The sequence below is a fragment of the Manacus candei genome, unplaced genomic scaffold (assembly GCF_025592945.1).
Source record: "Manacus candei isolate 608988 ecotype Guabito, Panama unplaced genomic scaffold, ASM2559294v1 h1tg000008l, whole genome shotgun sequence".
Taxonomy (NCBI): domain Eukaryota; kingdom Metazoa; phylum Chordata; class Aves; order Passeriformes; family Pipridae; genus Manacus; species Manacus candei.
In genome coordinates, this window is record NW_026138056.1 from 15,111,981 (window position 1) to 15,126,657 (window position 14,677).

General features: G+C 35.8%; 1 protein-coding gene across 7 annotated transcripts in view; it reads right to left on the minus strand.

Moving 5' to 3' along the window:
• NOL4 (nucleolar protein 4) overlaps nt 1–14,677 on the minus strand; it is a 188,942-nt gene that overhangs the window by 34,090 nt on the left and 140,175 nt on the right. For 6 of the 7 annotated variants that reach the window (XM_051769951.1, XM_051769945.1, XM_051769982.1 and 3 more), the window contains 3 exons: nt 13,191–13,370; nt 12,247–12,438; nt 212–325 (listed from right to left, as the gene is read on the minus strand). In XM_051769951.1, coding sequence (XP_051625911.1) covers nt 212–325; nt 12,247–12,438; nt 13,191–13,370 — 486 coding nt within the window. The remainder of the gene's footprint in view (nt 1–211; nt 326–12,246; nt 12,439–13,190; nt 13,371–14,677) is intronic. The other variant, XM_051769952.1, reaches the window with a different exon arrangement.

Sequence of the window (14,677 nt, forward strand, 5' to 3'; positions counted from 1 at the left end):
ATACATTAAGACACCCTCTTACAGCTTATGTAAATATAGACAAAGACATGCTTGTGTATTCATTTTAAAAACTCCAGCTTTTGTATTTTAATTATTCTTGCTAGCAAGAAACATATAAGGGATTGCACCATGCCTCTGCATGGCATCCTATATAAATAAGTCCAGTGCATTTATAAATATGGATGTGGTAGACCCCCAAACAACACAGTACCTGCTGTCTATCCAACCGCATCCTTTTTGCAGCATTTCTGCTTTCACTCTCACAGGCGGAAGCCAGGATACTCTCTGCAACTGCTGAAGTAAGGTGTGAGGGAATAGGTCGTGACTATGAGAGAAAAAAAGAAACACAGAAATTATTTCTAGCATAATCCACGATATCCTTTTTCAAAGCACACCATACCATCACCTAGGCAGGAAAGTCCGCTCATTGAAATGCAGTTTATACCAACAAAACAGGGAAATGGAACTTGCAAAGATGAAAAATGAAACTAGTTAGATGTTAAAGCTGCAGCTGATCCACAGATCCACGAGAAGCCCTTTCCCCCCACAGCTCTATTGTCCAGTGTGTTTAGTCTGGCTCATTAAGCTGTACTTTGAACAGACAGTGGCATATTCTCTGCGTTCCAGCAGCACCCTGGCCGTCTGATTCTTGTTAAGAAAACTGAAAGGCTTTTTATCCTGTACAGCATGTGACAGAGATGAGTAGTGTTTTTTTTATAGTCATAAAAAAACAAAACAAAAAACCCCAAGTGATAGGGTTGAAACATCACTCAAAACCTAACAGATTGTCAGAACATTTCAGAGCAGCCTCAATCTGTAGTATATGAATATTTGCATTCCTTGCTGCAACATGACTGATGTGATTAAAGCGACTTTAAAAAAAAAATAAATCTGTTTTTCTTTTGATAATGCCAGCCTTCTAACACTCTAGATATTTTGTGGTTCAACTAGATGTAATTAATTTTTCCAATTCAAAACTTCTCATCACTAATTTCACAGCATTTACATGTTTTAGGTTAAAGGGGCAGTGAATGCCCAAAAAAACAAGGGAATGCTACAATCTTTTTAGCTTCATTGTTGATTATGAACTCCAACATGATCTTCCCTACCATTTCATTAAGGAGAATATTTAAACACTTTTTCCCCCTGATTACATGCAAAACAATCTTTCTGAAAGATGAAGCTCACAATAAAAATAATCTTCATTAATATACCAACATATATCAGAACTACCAAGAAAATAAAGGAAGGATAATAACAGAGATAATGATATACCTATAAGCCTGTTACAGAGACTGCAATTTATTGAACCCAGTTCTGAACTTCCATAAATTTTCAAAGCTTAATTGAACTCAAAAGTACTATGTATGTAAATTTTTACCTACTGAGGAAGTGGCCACATGTGTGGGGGTTTGGTGTGGTTTTGTTTGCTGTTGTTTTTCTGGTTGCCTTTTTTTTTTTTTTTGAAAGAGTTTTACTTTCTTACTCCCAAAAACATAGATATGATCCTGCTATGGAATGCCACATAATTTTGGAAGCAAATTTTGCATCTATTCCCATTCAGTTCCTAGACAATGTTAGAACAGATTAATTATATTGCCTCAATTGATTTTATGGTTTTCATAACATTTCAGAAACTTAGGAGCCAACCATTATTAATATTACATTTTTACCTTTAAAAATTAAAGTCCATCTATTGACTTTGGATGTGCTCTGCCTAATGCCAGTTTTTAATCTGTAACACATGGGACCACAGTCTGTCTGGGACCAGAAGCTGAACTAGCTTTTAGAAATAGACAGGGATTTATGGATCTTCCTCACTAGTGCAATATTATTTCTCCCCACTCATAAGAGAACAAGCTCTCTGGCACCAGCATAACAGCTCTGTCAGAAAGACAACCAGAGGCTGCAATGCTGCAATAAACTATACTTGGATTTATTTGACAACAATCTATTGTTTCTAATTTTGAAAATAAATCAGTCTAGGAGATGAGGGACACTGATGTAAACCCTGGTGTCATTATAGAAGTTAACATTACATATAGCACAAGCAGACACCTTCCTCAGAGCTCCAGAGGACGGAGTAAGTCTTTGTGGAAGGTTCTCACTGACAAAGCAGTATATTTATTATTCTGTATCCCTAGAATGGTGATGTTACTCTGAATTTGTTATTGCATCACACTAGATCCCTCTCTGTATTTGGTGGCCAAGTGACACTGTACTGGTTTATGCACATTCAAAGTACACTATGTTGGCAGCATGGGAATCTCATTATGGTCCTGTAAGAGTGGCCACACAATTACATTCTTGAAAAATGGTGAGCAAAAACCTGGTTAATTCCTCCAGCTCAGGTCTTTAACTAAACCTATAACAATCCATGTATATCAATGGATTTTTAGAAGGTGACACATGAGCCAAAAAATTAATGTTCTGACCAAAAAGTAGAATGACTACTAATTCCCCCATCTTATTTGTTTATAGGAGAGAATAGGTTTATGGAAGTGTTTTATAAAACAAAAAAAAAAAGAGAACCCATAAAAATGAAGCAGTTATCTTTTCTCTGAAAAGTAATTCAGTGGTTTTGTGCTCATTGTTGAAATATTGCACTCCAGTGAGCACCTGCAAAAAAAGAGTAAGTCTTCAGGTAATGGAGTATCTTTCTCTTGAAATACTTGTTAACCCATAATTTCTCTCAGTCGTCACTGTAGTTGGTTATCGATATGTTCATATCAAGAACTGTCTGGAGTGAACCTTAGGGAAAATGTAATGAATGCATGGCTGAGTCATCTGGGGAGTAAAGTACCATAACAAAGCACAGGAGAAAAATCATCTGATTAAGTTTGGGATCTATCAACAGAGCACTAGTTTGGCATTGACTGGGAAGATGAACACAGTTCTCTCTCACTAGGAGTAGAGCTGTTAAAAAGAAGATTTTCTGTTCCATGAAATTCCACATCTGTAAAATGTCAAAAAGGTCAATTTTGAAAAGCATTGCCTTAGAGGAAAAATTGCTTTGAAATAACCACTTCTAAAAAAGTGGTTTTTAATATACGAATTTATACTTCCATATTCCAAGATCAGAGGCCCATTTAGGTTCATCTTAACTTCCTCTTCTTCTTCACTTATTCATGATCTCTGTCTTGACTACCGCTACAAAACCACTTCTGTAAGAAGCTCAATCATCACAGTCCTTGTTGGTTTTTGAACTCTCTCAACTCCCGATCTGGGGGTGAGACACAAAGGCCTTGGAAAACATGGCAAAAGCAACATCTTTAGGTTCTGTAGAAGGGAGCCTGCAGATCTCAGCCAAACCAGCATTCTGTAGGTTCCAAGGCTGCCCTCTGCAGAGCTGGGAGCTAGTTCCTGCATGTTTGAGACTACAGCAGTAAATGTGGGAGCCAAGGAGAACTTTTTTCCAAGGGCTCCTAGAGTCCTCCCACAATCCCTGCATCCACAACCTGTGCACTGAACTAGCAGGAAACCAGGTTTCATTTTATGGGAATATGTCAAAACAGAAAACCCTTGACAAATTAACATTTCTGAAAGGGGTGGGGGGTGAGAGTGGGGAGGGGGGGAAAGACATTCTCAAAAAATTCCCAACCAGCTTTAACTGGCATAATGCACATAGTGCTGCTTGATATGCACCATTCACAGCCCTGATCTGGTATTTCTTTCACTTCACAGCAAGGTAAAGCAGGAAATAACTATATTGGAACTACCCATGTGTAAAACAACAGAAAAGAAACAAGACTCTAAACTTAGTCTACCAAAATAAGCAATTCACAAAGTTAGAAGGCAGGATAACATTTTGATCATTTTGAATTAATGCCAGACAGAAAAGATGTATGTGAAAATGTTATAGAAACTCTCAGGTGAAGAGACGAATAAAGCTTAGAAGGAATGTGGTGAACAACATAATACAGACCACCTGAGAAGACTATATGCCTCTATCCACCACACAAGAGCAATATACAGAATTCCTTTGTATTTACATGGAAACATGATACTGCTTGTGACTGCACTAACACAGCAGTCACATTTTAAACACACATCCATTTTGGGTTTTTTACATCTCTTCAGCTGACACACAACTAACGTTGAGCCCCTAAGATGTAAGGAAACCTTGCTAAGTTGCATGTGCACATGATTGCCTCTGTTTACAATAACTTTTGGAGTGACTGACATTCAGAAAGTGTTGGAATTCCCTCAGTAGCCCATGGGATATGACCAGCCACCATCAGTCCTCTCATATTTGAAACTGTATTTCAAGGTAATTTAACACTGAAATTTAAGACCACCACAGAGCCTGTAGATTATGATGATGACAAAAAAGCAACATGCACATATAATCACACTATTGGACAGGCACTTTTGCATGGTTTTATGAAAAATAATTTTTTGTACAAATTGATATGAAGACTATACACTCATCTCCTTTTCTATTTCTGAAGAGTTTACAAATCATTGACAGATACACTTTTGCAGGTTGCTTAATGAAAAACCAATTAGATGATACTTCTTTCTAGTCTAATAACTGTTGATCTGCTTTAAAGTATGTTAAATCTAATAAAGACCCTTCCATGGCTTTGCTGGTCTTTAGATCAGGCTCTTAACAATCAAAGCATCTTACAACAAGATAAAGCAGTCCTGCAAGGTTTCTGATTTTTTAGTAGTTGAAATCAGAAATCCTTGGCCCAGATCCTCTAGAAATTAGCTCCATTAGTATAACCTCTGACTCCTTAACAAAGAAGAGCCTAGTGTGTTCAATCTGCTGTAAAACACCCATTTTCAGTACACCAACTGTATATTACAGTATCAGAAAGTCTTCTGTTTAAAGGGAGGTACGTTTGCTGTATCTTCATGGGAAATACAAAGCACCCATTTTGGCATATTTACACAATTCTTGTATTTCTATATGGAATCTAAAAAAACTGCTATGTTCTAATTTCACATATACCTTTTTGGTATAAATCTACCAATTAGTGATGTAATGGATGGTTTATACTTCAGTGTAAACCACTAGGAGCAGGATATTCACCAGAAAGATTTTTGCAATTTACTGTGCATGCTGTTCCCCTCTGGTTAGAGATCTATTGTCTCTAAAGGTAATACCTTGACATTTTTGTGAGATCTAGTATAAACAAAAGCCAAAGTTGTTGCACAGAAGTTTGGTATACATACTCTTACACATGTTGCACCAGACTGATTCAGTTCTAAAAAAATACAGCTATGTGTTAGATCAGATAATGGGCACATATGTACACCTGCTAAAATGCCAATTGTTAAAAGCTGACATTCATAAATACTACCTTGTAGTTTAGGCCAATTAACACTGAAAATTATATCTTTCAGTATAACACAGTTGCAAGCACATAAACATACAAGTTACTTAATTTTTCACACAGAGACCCTAACAGAAATCATAGAATCACAGAATCATTTAGATTGGAAAAGCCCTGTAAGATAATGACGTCCAACCGTTAACCCAGCACTGCCAAATCCACCACTAAACCATGTCCCCAAGTGCCACATCCACACTCCTCTTAAATACCTCCAGGGATGGTGACTCCAACTCTTCCCTGCGGAGTCTGTCCCAATGCTTGACATTTTTGTGAGAAATGTTTCCTAACAGCCAATCTAAACCTACCCTGGGAAAAGTTGAGGCCATTTCCTCTTCTCCTATGGCTTGCTACTTGGGAGAAGATGTACGAATTCTAATGTATATGTGTGAATAACAAAGTATTTTAACTATTACTCAAACTTGAAAAAAAATAGTTTCAAATTTTCCAAAGTAATTTTGCATGCAAAAGTGAAGATCAATGCCTAAGACGCCTCACTGACAGTAACCAAGTTTTTCCAGAAGTACCACGAAGTACTTTGCATGTTGGGCTCCCAACAACTAGATAGTCTTTAGTGCTCTCCAGCATGTCAGCTTCTTCCTCAGTATTGCAAGACTAGTTCACGTCCAAAATAAAATATTGCATCTATGCCACAACTCTTTCATAATAAATTAAGATCTAACATAGTGTGTTAAAATCCCCAACAAGTTTGTAACAGTATGCAATATCTAAATAGCATTTTTCCATAGAAAATGTACAAAATACTTTACAAGACACAGAACATGTTACCTGAGTTTTTACTCAGCACAATGCAGTGAAATGCATGACAGAACTCTCCTACACAGCACAGTTATAAAGGACTCAGAAATCTTTCTACAGAGTATTTTTTAATTTAAAGACTGAATGAAGTACAGTACTGCACTATACTGGATGTACTTTTATAATGGTTTCAAACTGAAAAAGGGTAGATTTAGATTAGGTATTAGGAAGAAATTCTTTACTGTGAAGGTGGTGAGGCACTGGAACAGGTTGCTCAGAGAAGTTGCAGATGCCTCATCCCTGAAAGTGTTCAAGGCTGGGTTAGATGGGGTTTTGAGCAATTTTGTCTAGTGGAAGGTGTTCTTGGCCACAGTAGAGGGGTTGGAACTAGATGAACTTTAAGATCTTTTCCAACCCAAACCATTTTCTCATTCTATGATTCTACTAATTGTTAGTACAGAATAGTGACATATGAACAACTGGACTTGCATTTTAATACTTGTAGCACTGCATTTCAGTCTGAGTTTTGATACATTTTGCTCAGTCATGCAGTCTTGTGAAACACCTACTAAAGAATTCAATGAAGTAACTAGGAAAATTCTCTTAAATGGCAGAAGAGGCTTTTTGAAACTTTCGGTGATGTTCACATCACTTTTTTAAGTTTTCAGCTTCGATATACATTTAATTGAAACATTGTATGCTGCACCTAGATTATAACAGTACCTTAATATATCCATATATATCTTAACATATCCATATTCCTGTCTAAATGTTAAGCAAATGACACTTTCCAATCAACCTCCATGCTTCTGCTGCTGCTGCTATGCCTACATATGGGACGACTGATTTTGATTTAACAGTATTTCCTGTTTCCCCTAAACTAATACACTGAACTGTCTCCCTATCCTTAAACTATTGGCACAAACCAATTAATCAAGTAACATTGCCGCAGAGGTATCAAACTAAGTTAGAATCAGAGCATAAGAAAACATGAAATATTTAATAGCTTTTTTCTTCTGATTTCAAATAAAGAGTTTTGGTTTTTTTCTTTATCAGAACTTATTGTCATTTTGGAGGGGACTATTTTTCTTTTAAATCAGTAAAAAATTGAAACACACATCAAAATCACGTTCCTATCTTTACCTCTCTCACAGAATGTAGAAGATTAGGTGCTGTTAGGTTATTAGGTACTTTTCATCTTTTTAGTTTTAATTCTTTTTACAAATATCATGACTTTTTCAAAGCTGACTTCCCCACATTTTCCAAAGTTAACTGAAAAAGTGTAATTTCTTCTGCTGCACACTTTTCCAAAATTGAAAGTAAAAGGTATCTGAGACAGATTTAACAGACAGATCTTAAAAATCACATTACTATTCACCTAACTGTGCTGTGGTGAAAAAAAATATGTAAGAGCCTTAGGGAAACTGTTTCTAGCATATTTTTTTAAGAATACATGAGATCTAATGGTAAAAGTCAACATTTGTCTAAGAAGAGATTGTTTGCCCTTTTCAACCAGGTTGCCCATCAGACTTACGTAAGTTAACCACTGTCAAACTAGGGTGAGATGCTTATAAAGGAAAGCAACCATTGACAGAGCTTGGAGTGTAGTACAGAGCAATAACTCTATTATTATTTGTAGATCTTCATGTAACTGTTCTTGTGATAATTTTCTTAATGCTTCCCAGCTTGTTAATCAATTAGATATGCATCCCTGGATCCATAGACCTTCATCTTCCTGAAAACACTTATAATCTTTCCAGACATAAAATGCCTGGAGGACTGAAAGCCCATGTGACTGCATGAGCAGCTGGACTTTTCAGCACTAAATTAAGTAAATAACAAAAGCTTCCGATGTCTAAACCTAAAACTTAAAACCAGAACCTAGATACCTATCCTGAGTAATCTTAATGAGGCAGATTTCAGAAAACATACCCCCTTCTGGAAACCAGTCCCCACTGAAGTCACTCAATCACAATATAGAATCGTGACAAGAACTAGACATTCAAAACACCTTGATCAATATGAGCACAGTTGCAAACACCTTGTTAAAACACCTCTTACAGCCAGCTGGCACAACCAAATGACAGTAGCCATGAAAGATACAGAACTTATTTATTATTGAGGTTGGCGATAGGACAGAAGGAGCTGAGATGAACAATACTGGGATCTAAATGAGGAACTGTCTTCAGGCATAGTGTGACTCTTCTCTGACACATCCAAACTTGCCTTTGGACAAGGAAAAGCATTTATGATTAGCCTTTTCTCTCTAATACAGAAGAATGCTTCGCTCTTTGATACTATTGCTTTGTATTACTGTAGTATCTAGGAAGGAGGGTCTCCTTTGATTAAGCAAAACAAAGAATCTCTTCATGAATGAGAATTTAAAATCTTGCTCTTGCATTGGGATGCTCACAGAAAAAAAATGGCATAAGTGTGGAAAAAGATACTGTAAGACGCAGTTTCAAACAGAATGAAGGGAGACTGATTGCAGGAGATCCTGAAGATGGGAGGAAGCAGATGTAAGAAAATGTAACTATTAAGTCAATCCAACCTCATTGGATTATTTCTAGCATCTAAAATTTTTCTGGACTATCATTAAATAAACACATAAAACATATCCTCCACAGCTGTCTACTATTTTTTTAATTGGCAGTTCTCTATAGATACAGAAGTTGGGACAAGTTTAAACAAAGGATTTTAAAAACATTAGTGAAACAGGTCAACTGACCATTTCAGGGAGAAAATTCCTATTCCTCTTGCATAGGTCATAAAATATCTAATTATATATAGGAATTCTCACTGATATCACTCCTTTAAAAATAGGCATTATTTTTTTGCTTTTGTTTATGGGTTAATGAAATGAAAAAAAATAATTTCTTTAAGAACATCAAGAACTTTAAGATGTTCACAAAGCTCTATAGCACAGTGCACAATTTAGAAATCTCACCCAAAAGCCAGTGATATCAGTACTTGACAAACTTCTCTCCCAATGCAGGATTCTGAGGAAGATCATAGAATTTAATATGAGAACATTCTCAACAGTCCATTAGCAAGAGACAATGGAAGGAGAAAAACAATCTTACAATTCATGAGAAAAATTGGGGATTTACTTGTGAGGGATATACTTGTGTCAGAATGAAAATGGCACAATTACAAGCTGAACAGTCAAATGGACAAAGCATTTCCAATACTGAAAGGGAACTTCTCAAAGGCATATTTGTAACAAGAAGCTATGCCAGCTGCCTCAGAGTCCACAGACAACTATCTGTCATAAGTAGAAGTAGCATAACTACAAGCAATCTCTCAAAAATATTAACACTAAGAATCACATTAATTAACAATATGAACACAGGAGACTGGGCTTTTTCCATTGCCTCAAAGCTAGAACTGGCCTGTTATGCAGCAGAAACTGTCATATGGATTACAGATGGCAAATAATTGACAGAAGCAGGCTTCAGGCATGCTTTTTCATCTTTACCATGCAGTTTTACACTAATTTCACTTAGTGTTTACATTTTCACTTTGCTTTGCAGTACGATGCTGTAGGTAGCTGCAGTGTTCCACACACAGTCTGAACTCTCATATGCCACAAAAGAGAATATTATCTTTTTCTTGTGCAACTAGATGCTCAAAATGAAGCATTTTGAACCTGAACAAAATGAAAAACTTATATTTAACGTGTCCATAGCAAAAGACCTCTCCTGTGGAGATTATCTGACATCATATTTAATACGACAATGGTACTGGTATTGCTGCTGAGCAGAACATTATCCTGGTTTACTGTATTTGAGGGTAGCCCCTTATTCGAATCAACACCATTGTTGCCTTTCATGACTGTTTTGAAGAAATGTTATTATCCAGACAAAGTGATTCTTCTCCACTGTCAAAATGGTAAGTACATTTAAAACAATCATGCAGTCAAATGCCTCTGTCCATGGTAGCATTTTTAAAAACTGCTTATAACTGATTCACTAATTTAGAAATCAGAAAATAATTTTAAAAAAACCAAAGGGATACATATTAAATTTCAGAATTATTCAAGAAATAAACATAAAATGTTACCTTTTCTCTTACGAAATTACGGGGAGCTCCTACAGAAACTTTTGGATAATCTTTGACTTGTGTTCCTACCTGCAAACAGGGACACAGGACTGATATCCCTGCAGACCTAAGAGGACTTAAGTCTTTGGCCTGAGCTTCAGTGCCTTGTCACTTCCATTCATGGGCAAAAAAGTCAATGTTTTAGAGGGTAATTTGTTTTTTTTAAAAGAAATAAATCTCATCATAAACTGTCATGAAACATTATAAAACCAGGAAATATTTCCGAACCATAAAGATTGCCTATTTGGATCATATTCCTGGTAATCTCTGCTCCTTTTCCCCTCCCGGAATTAAATTTGATCCCTCAACCTTTATTCATATGAAAGTAACATTTGCAAATGTGCACTGAAATCAAGCCAATCCAGCTCTTATGGGTCAGACTGTAGCCCCTTGTTCATATTGCAAAACAGTTGCACAAGTCTTTCAGATGACAAAAAATGAGCCAGTTTACATAACTGCTCATCAGCGCGAATAATGAGTAATAAGGCCATAAATTGGAACAGCAAAGAGACTTGCTAGCATTGGCTGATTTTGTAAGTATTTTTAACTGAAAGTGCAGTAAAATAAAAATATCTGGCATTGTGAAAGCTGAACTTGATGTTGCTGAATTATTGTCAGCCAGAGTGACTAGATGCAATTTGATAATATTAAGTGAATTGTAGAAAATATTTACTTCCTATTTTTCTTTCTTTTATTTTGGATGGACAAATAATCTGATGTACACTACCAATCAATCTTTGGCACTTTTACCTGTACAGATGTCCTTTATTCTACCTGTCTTTCTTCATATGGGCTTCCATTGTTCAGAAACAGTGTTAACACAATGTTCCAAATAATAAAATCATGCAGTTGATTAGAATCAGAAACACATACAAAAATTTAGTTTCTGTCTTTGCTTTCTGTGTTATTAAATAGTAGTCTTACCCTACAAATAAGCCTGTTCTTAAAACTGTCAGCTTACATCTTAAACAATGTGTGGTACTCATAAGTATTCTGCAAAAACTGCAGGAAAGAGAAAGACAGAGGAAAAGAGAGAAACAGTAAAATTCGGTCATCTCCAGTAATTTTTTTATGTAGTCAATGGGTTTGCAGATGATTCATTAAAAAAAAATGATATGTTTAATCACTAAATGATATCTATTTGTAATGATGAGGTGATTTTTTTGTCATCTAAAGGCCAGAGAGATAGCTAAGACACATTAAATACAAGGTGTGTAGCTACCTAGTTTCTTCTGACTTTTCTCCATTTTGGAAATACAAAAGTTTTTTAGAGATAAGGAAGCTGCTGATTGGTGAGAAGACATTATAAACCCATCTTTATGCTACTGAGTAATAGTAAAATATCAGTGTCTGAAAACATAGTTGTATACCAACATAATTTTCATGAGTTTTGGTTCAATTATAACTACTAAATCATTGGGATACTCAAATTTTAATTTTGATGTCCCTGTTTTACAACCATTAAATATGTTTTTCACACCCATATATCAACTGAAAGATTTCAAAGGAGTAACTTTTCCTGATAAGTAATAGGCTAAGGCGTACAAGAAAAACCCAAAGCCAAACCCATTGCCACAATGTTGTTACTACACTGGGCATTTTCTTGGGTATAGCTTTTCCCTAGCAGGATCAATTTTTACAAAGCTCACTGAAATCCAGTTAGCAGAGGCATTTTAAAGAAAAATCCAACTTACTGCAAGACCTTTCCAGGCAAAAATCTGTAACTATAACTTAAAGTAGGAAATAAGTCACTGTATAGTCCATCATTCAGTTTCCCTCCTTATGGCTTGCTTTGTTCATTTTTTCCTATAGATCCATACTAGTTCATTTTGTGAACACTAGAGTCTTAAAGCACTTTTAAACCAAAGGGAATAAATTCAGGAAGAATGAAGGAGGGAAAAAGAAACCTCTGACCTGGTATTTAAAAAAAAAAATAAATAAACAAACAAACCAAAAAAAAGACGCTAAGATGAAAACAAAATAGTGCCATGGATTCACATATGGGGTTTTGATGGAAACTAGGGCTGGGTTTTAAGTCAAAACTCACCATCTCAAAACCACTTCTTTTCATCCGCCTGCAGGACTTGAGGTAAGTACGTATGCGTTTTCTGGCACGCTCTTGATACTCAGGGAATTGTCGCCTGCATGAGTCAATGATAGCCTGGATCTTTTCTTTGGGCTGCTTAGAGATTGGGACCATTCGGTCCAAGTTTTCATCTACAAACAGCCTGACAAACATCTGTTGGCAAGAGGGAGACAGAGGAGATGGGTTTGGAGGGTGGCTCTCTTCTCTTCCTAGCTTCCTGGCTTGATTACTGATAGGAAGACATTTTTTTTTCTATCCGCTGAAGAGCTTTGTAATGGGAAGCCAGAAATATTAAGCAAACAGTTCTTTAAAGGGTTATTTGGGGTGGGAGGGGAGGGGCTGATTAAAAGGAAAAAAAGACAAGAAAAGAATAGTCTATAGGACACAGAACTTGTGAGATAAACCAGAACAGATTGTGAAAATAGGCACTACTTAAGTTTCATTATTAACAATAGGCTGTGATTGCTAATCATTTTATTGAACTGACACACATTTTTTCTTTGTTTGAACAATTGCTTGTGTTTTCATGCATAATTATAGACATCGGGAAAGCAATAGAGAACATCTGACCACTGGAATGGTCTTCTGATAAACTAGCTATAGCCTCTTTCCATTCAATGGGTGAACATGCACACACACACATCCACACACATGGTCGCACATGCACAGATACAGAAAAAAAAGATTTGTTTTCCTCACTGGTAAAGATGGCACTCTGCCTTAAATTCTAAATCAAACACAATAAATCTGTCCTCTGTTAGTAGGAGTTTAATGTGCACTAAAATAATAATAGAAATAAATCCTGTAAATTAAATTAATTTGCCCTTAATGCTTTCAAACTTACCCATAAACAACAATGTAAAAGAAATAGAAGAAGTAAACAAGATGAGTGCAAGAGGGCTTACATTAAAAGCTTTCAGTCGCTCAGCTTCTACCCCATCTGATTCATTGACCTTCTCGGGATCTTCTTGCTCATCATGGTCATCCTCATCCTCATCTCCTCGATTCAGAGACAGATCTTCAGCACCTCTGCCTACACTCTCATTCTTGCCAGAGTCATAGCTTGAATAGCTATGTGCAGGGGACTGAAAAAAGAGAAAAAGAATATGCTTGTAAAAATTCATCACAAAAATAAAGTCTACTTTTCAAAAATGATAACTATTTAAAGATTCCATGATTTCTTTTTATTATTTTTTCAACATAAAGTGCTCCTAGTCCTTCTAAGAGCAAACAATTCAAATTATATTAATTCCAGTGCTTTAAAAATGTGACCTATTGCAAATTCAATAAATCTATTAACAAATTAATTACCTATGATAATTACAGTTAACACGAAATCTTTGTCATACAGCCTTGTTTAAGTACCATCTGTAGAAGTTTCTTACAAATACTAATCTATTTGTATTAGTCAAGATCAACTACCCAACTGAGGGGGAGTTGATTTTAACAAAACTATAAGGAATTAAAAATTACACATTTTAAGGCAAAGGGGATTCAAGTAGGAAACACTGATATTTATCCGATGAAAATTAAACGTTACCAAGAGTTGCAAGAAGTTATTCAAAACATGGAGATGATTATGTTTTAGTTTCACTTGCACATCCCCAGAATGAATTAGAGAAGTATAGCTTTGTTAACATTTTGAATGCTCTTCTGAGAATCATGTAGTAAACCCATTTTTGTTTTTAAATCAGCATTCAGGACTTTCCCCCAAGTAGAAGTTCAATTTGTTAGATAAAACAGATGACCATCTCATTAAAGTGTGTCAAATGGTAGGACCAAAAAGTTTCCAATTACCAAAAGTCAATACAGTGCATTTTCCCTTGCAATAACAAGTCCTCAGTCACCTGTTTCCACTGCATAGACTTCAAACTGCAGACCATAAAAAGGCATCAGTAATAAAAAGCCTTCTACAACTTAAAATTCTACAGCTTAACACTTCAAGATCAAAGTTTACCCCCAGCCACACAAAAATATCAGAGACTGTCTTCACCAAAGCTATCAAATTCACATTAAGGTAATTCAGAGCACAACTTTACTTCTATATTTTAATATTTTTTGTAATATTTTGATCTTTTTCTCTCTTGCTTCAAAGCATACTGTAGTCTGAACCAAGTGCTACACAATGTACTTCATACACATATTTAAGGATGCCTCCTCCCTTAGTGTCGTCAAATGTCAGGAGCTTAATGCCTCAATCAAAAATACATTTCAAATAATTAAAATTGTATGCCTTGAGCTACATTCTGAGCTTCCTAAAATTGTCTTTATTTCAGGGTATTTTTGCCAACCACAGAACTTATGGGCAGTGTGATAGAAGGGAAAGACCAACAAAATCATTCATCTTTAAGGTATATTCCTTGCTTTATATTCTTATTTCAACTTCATTTTT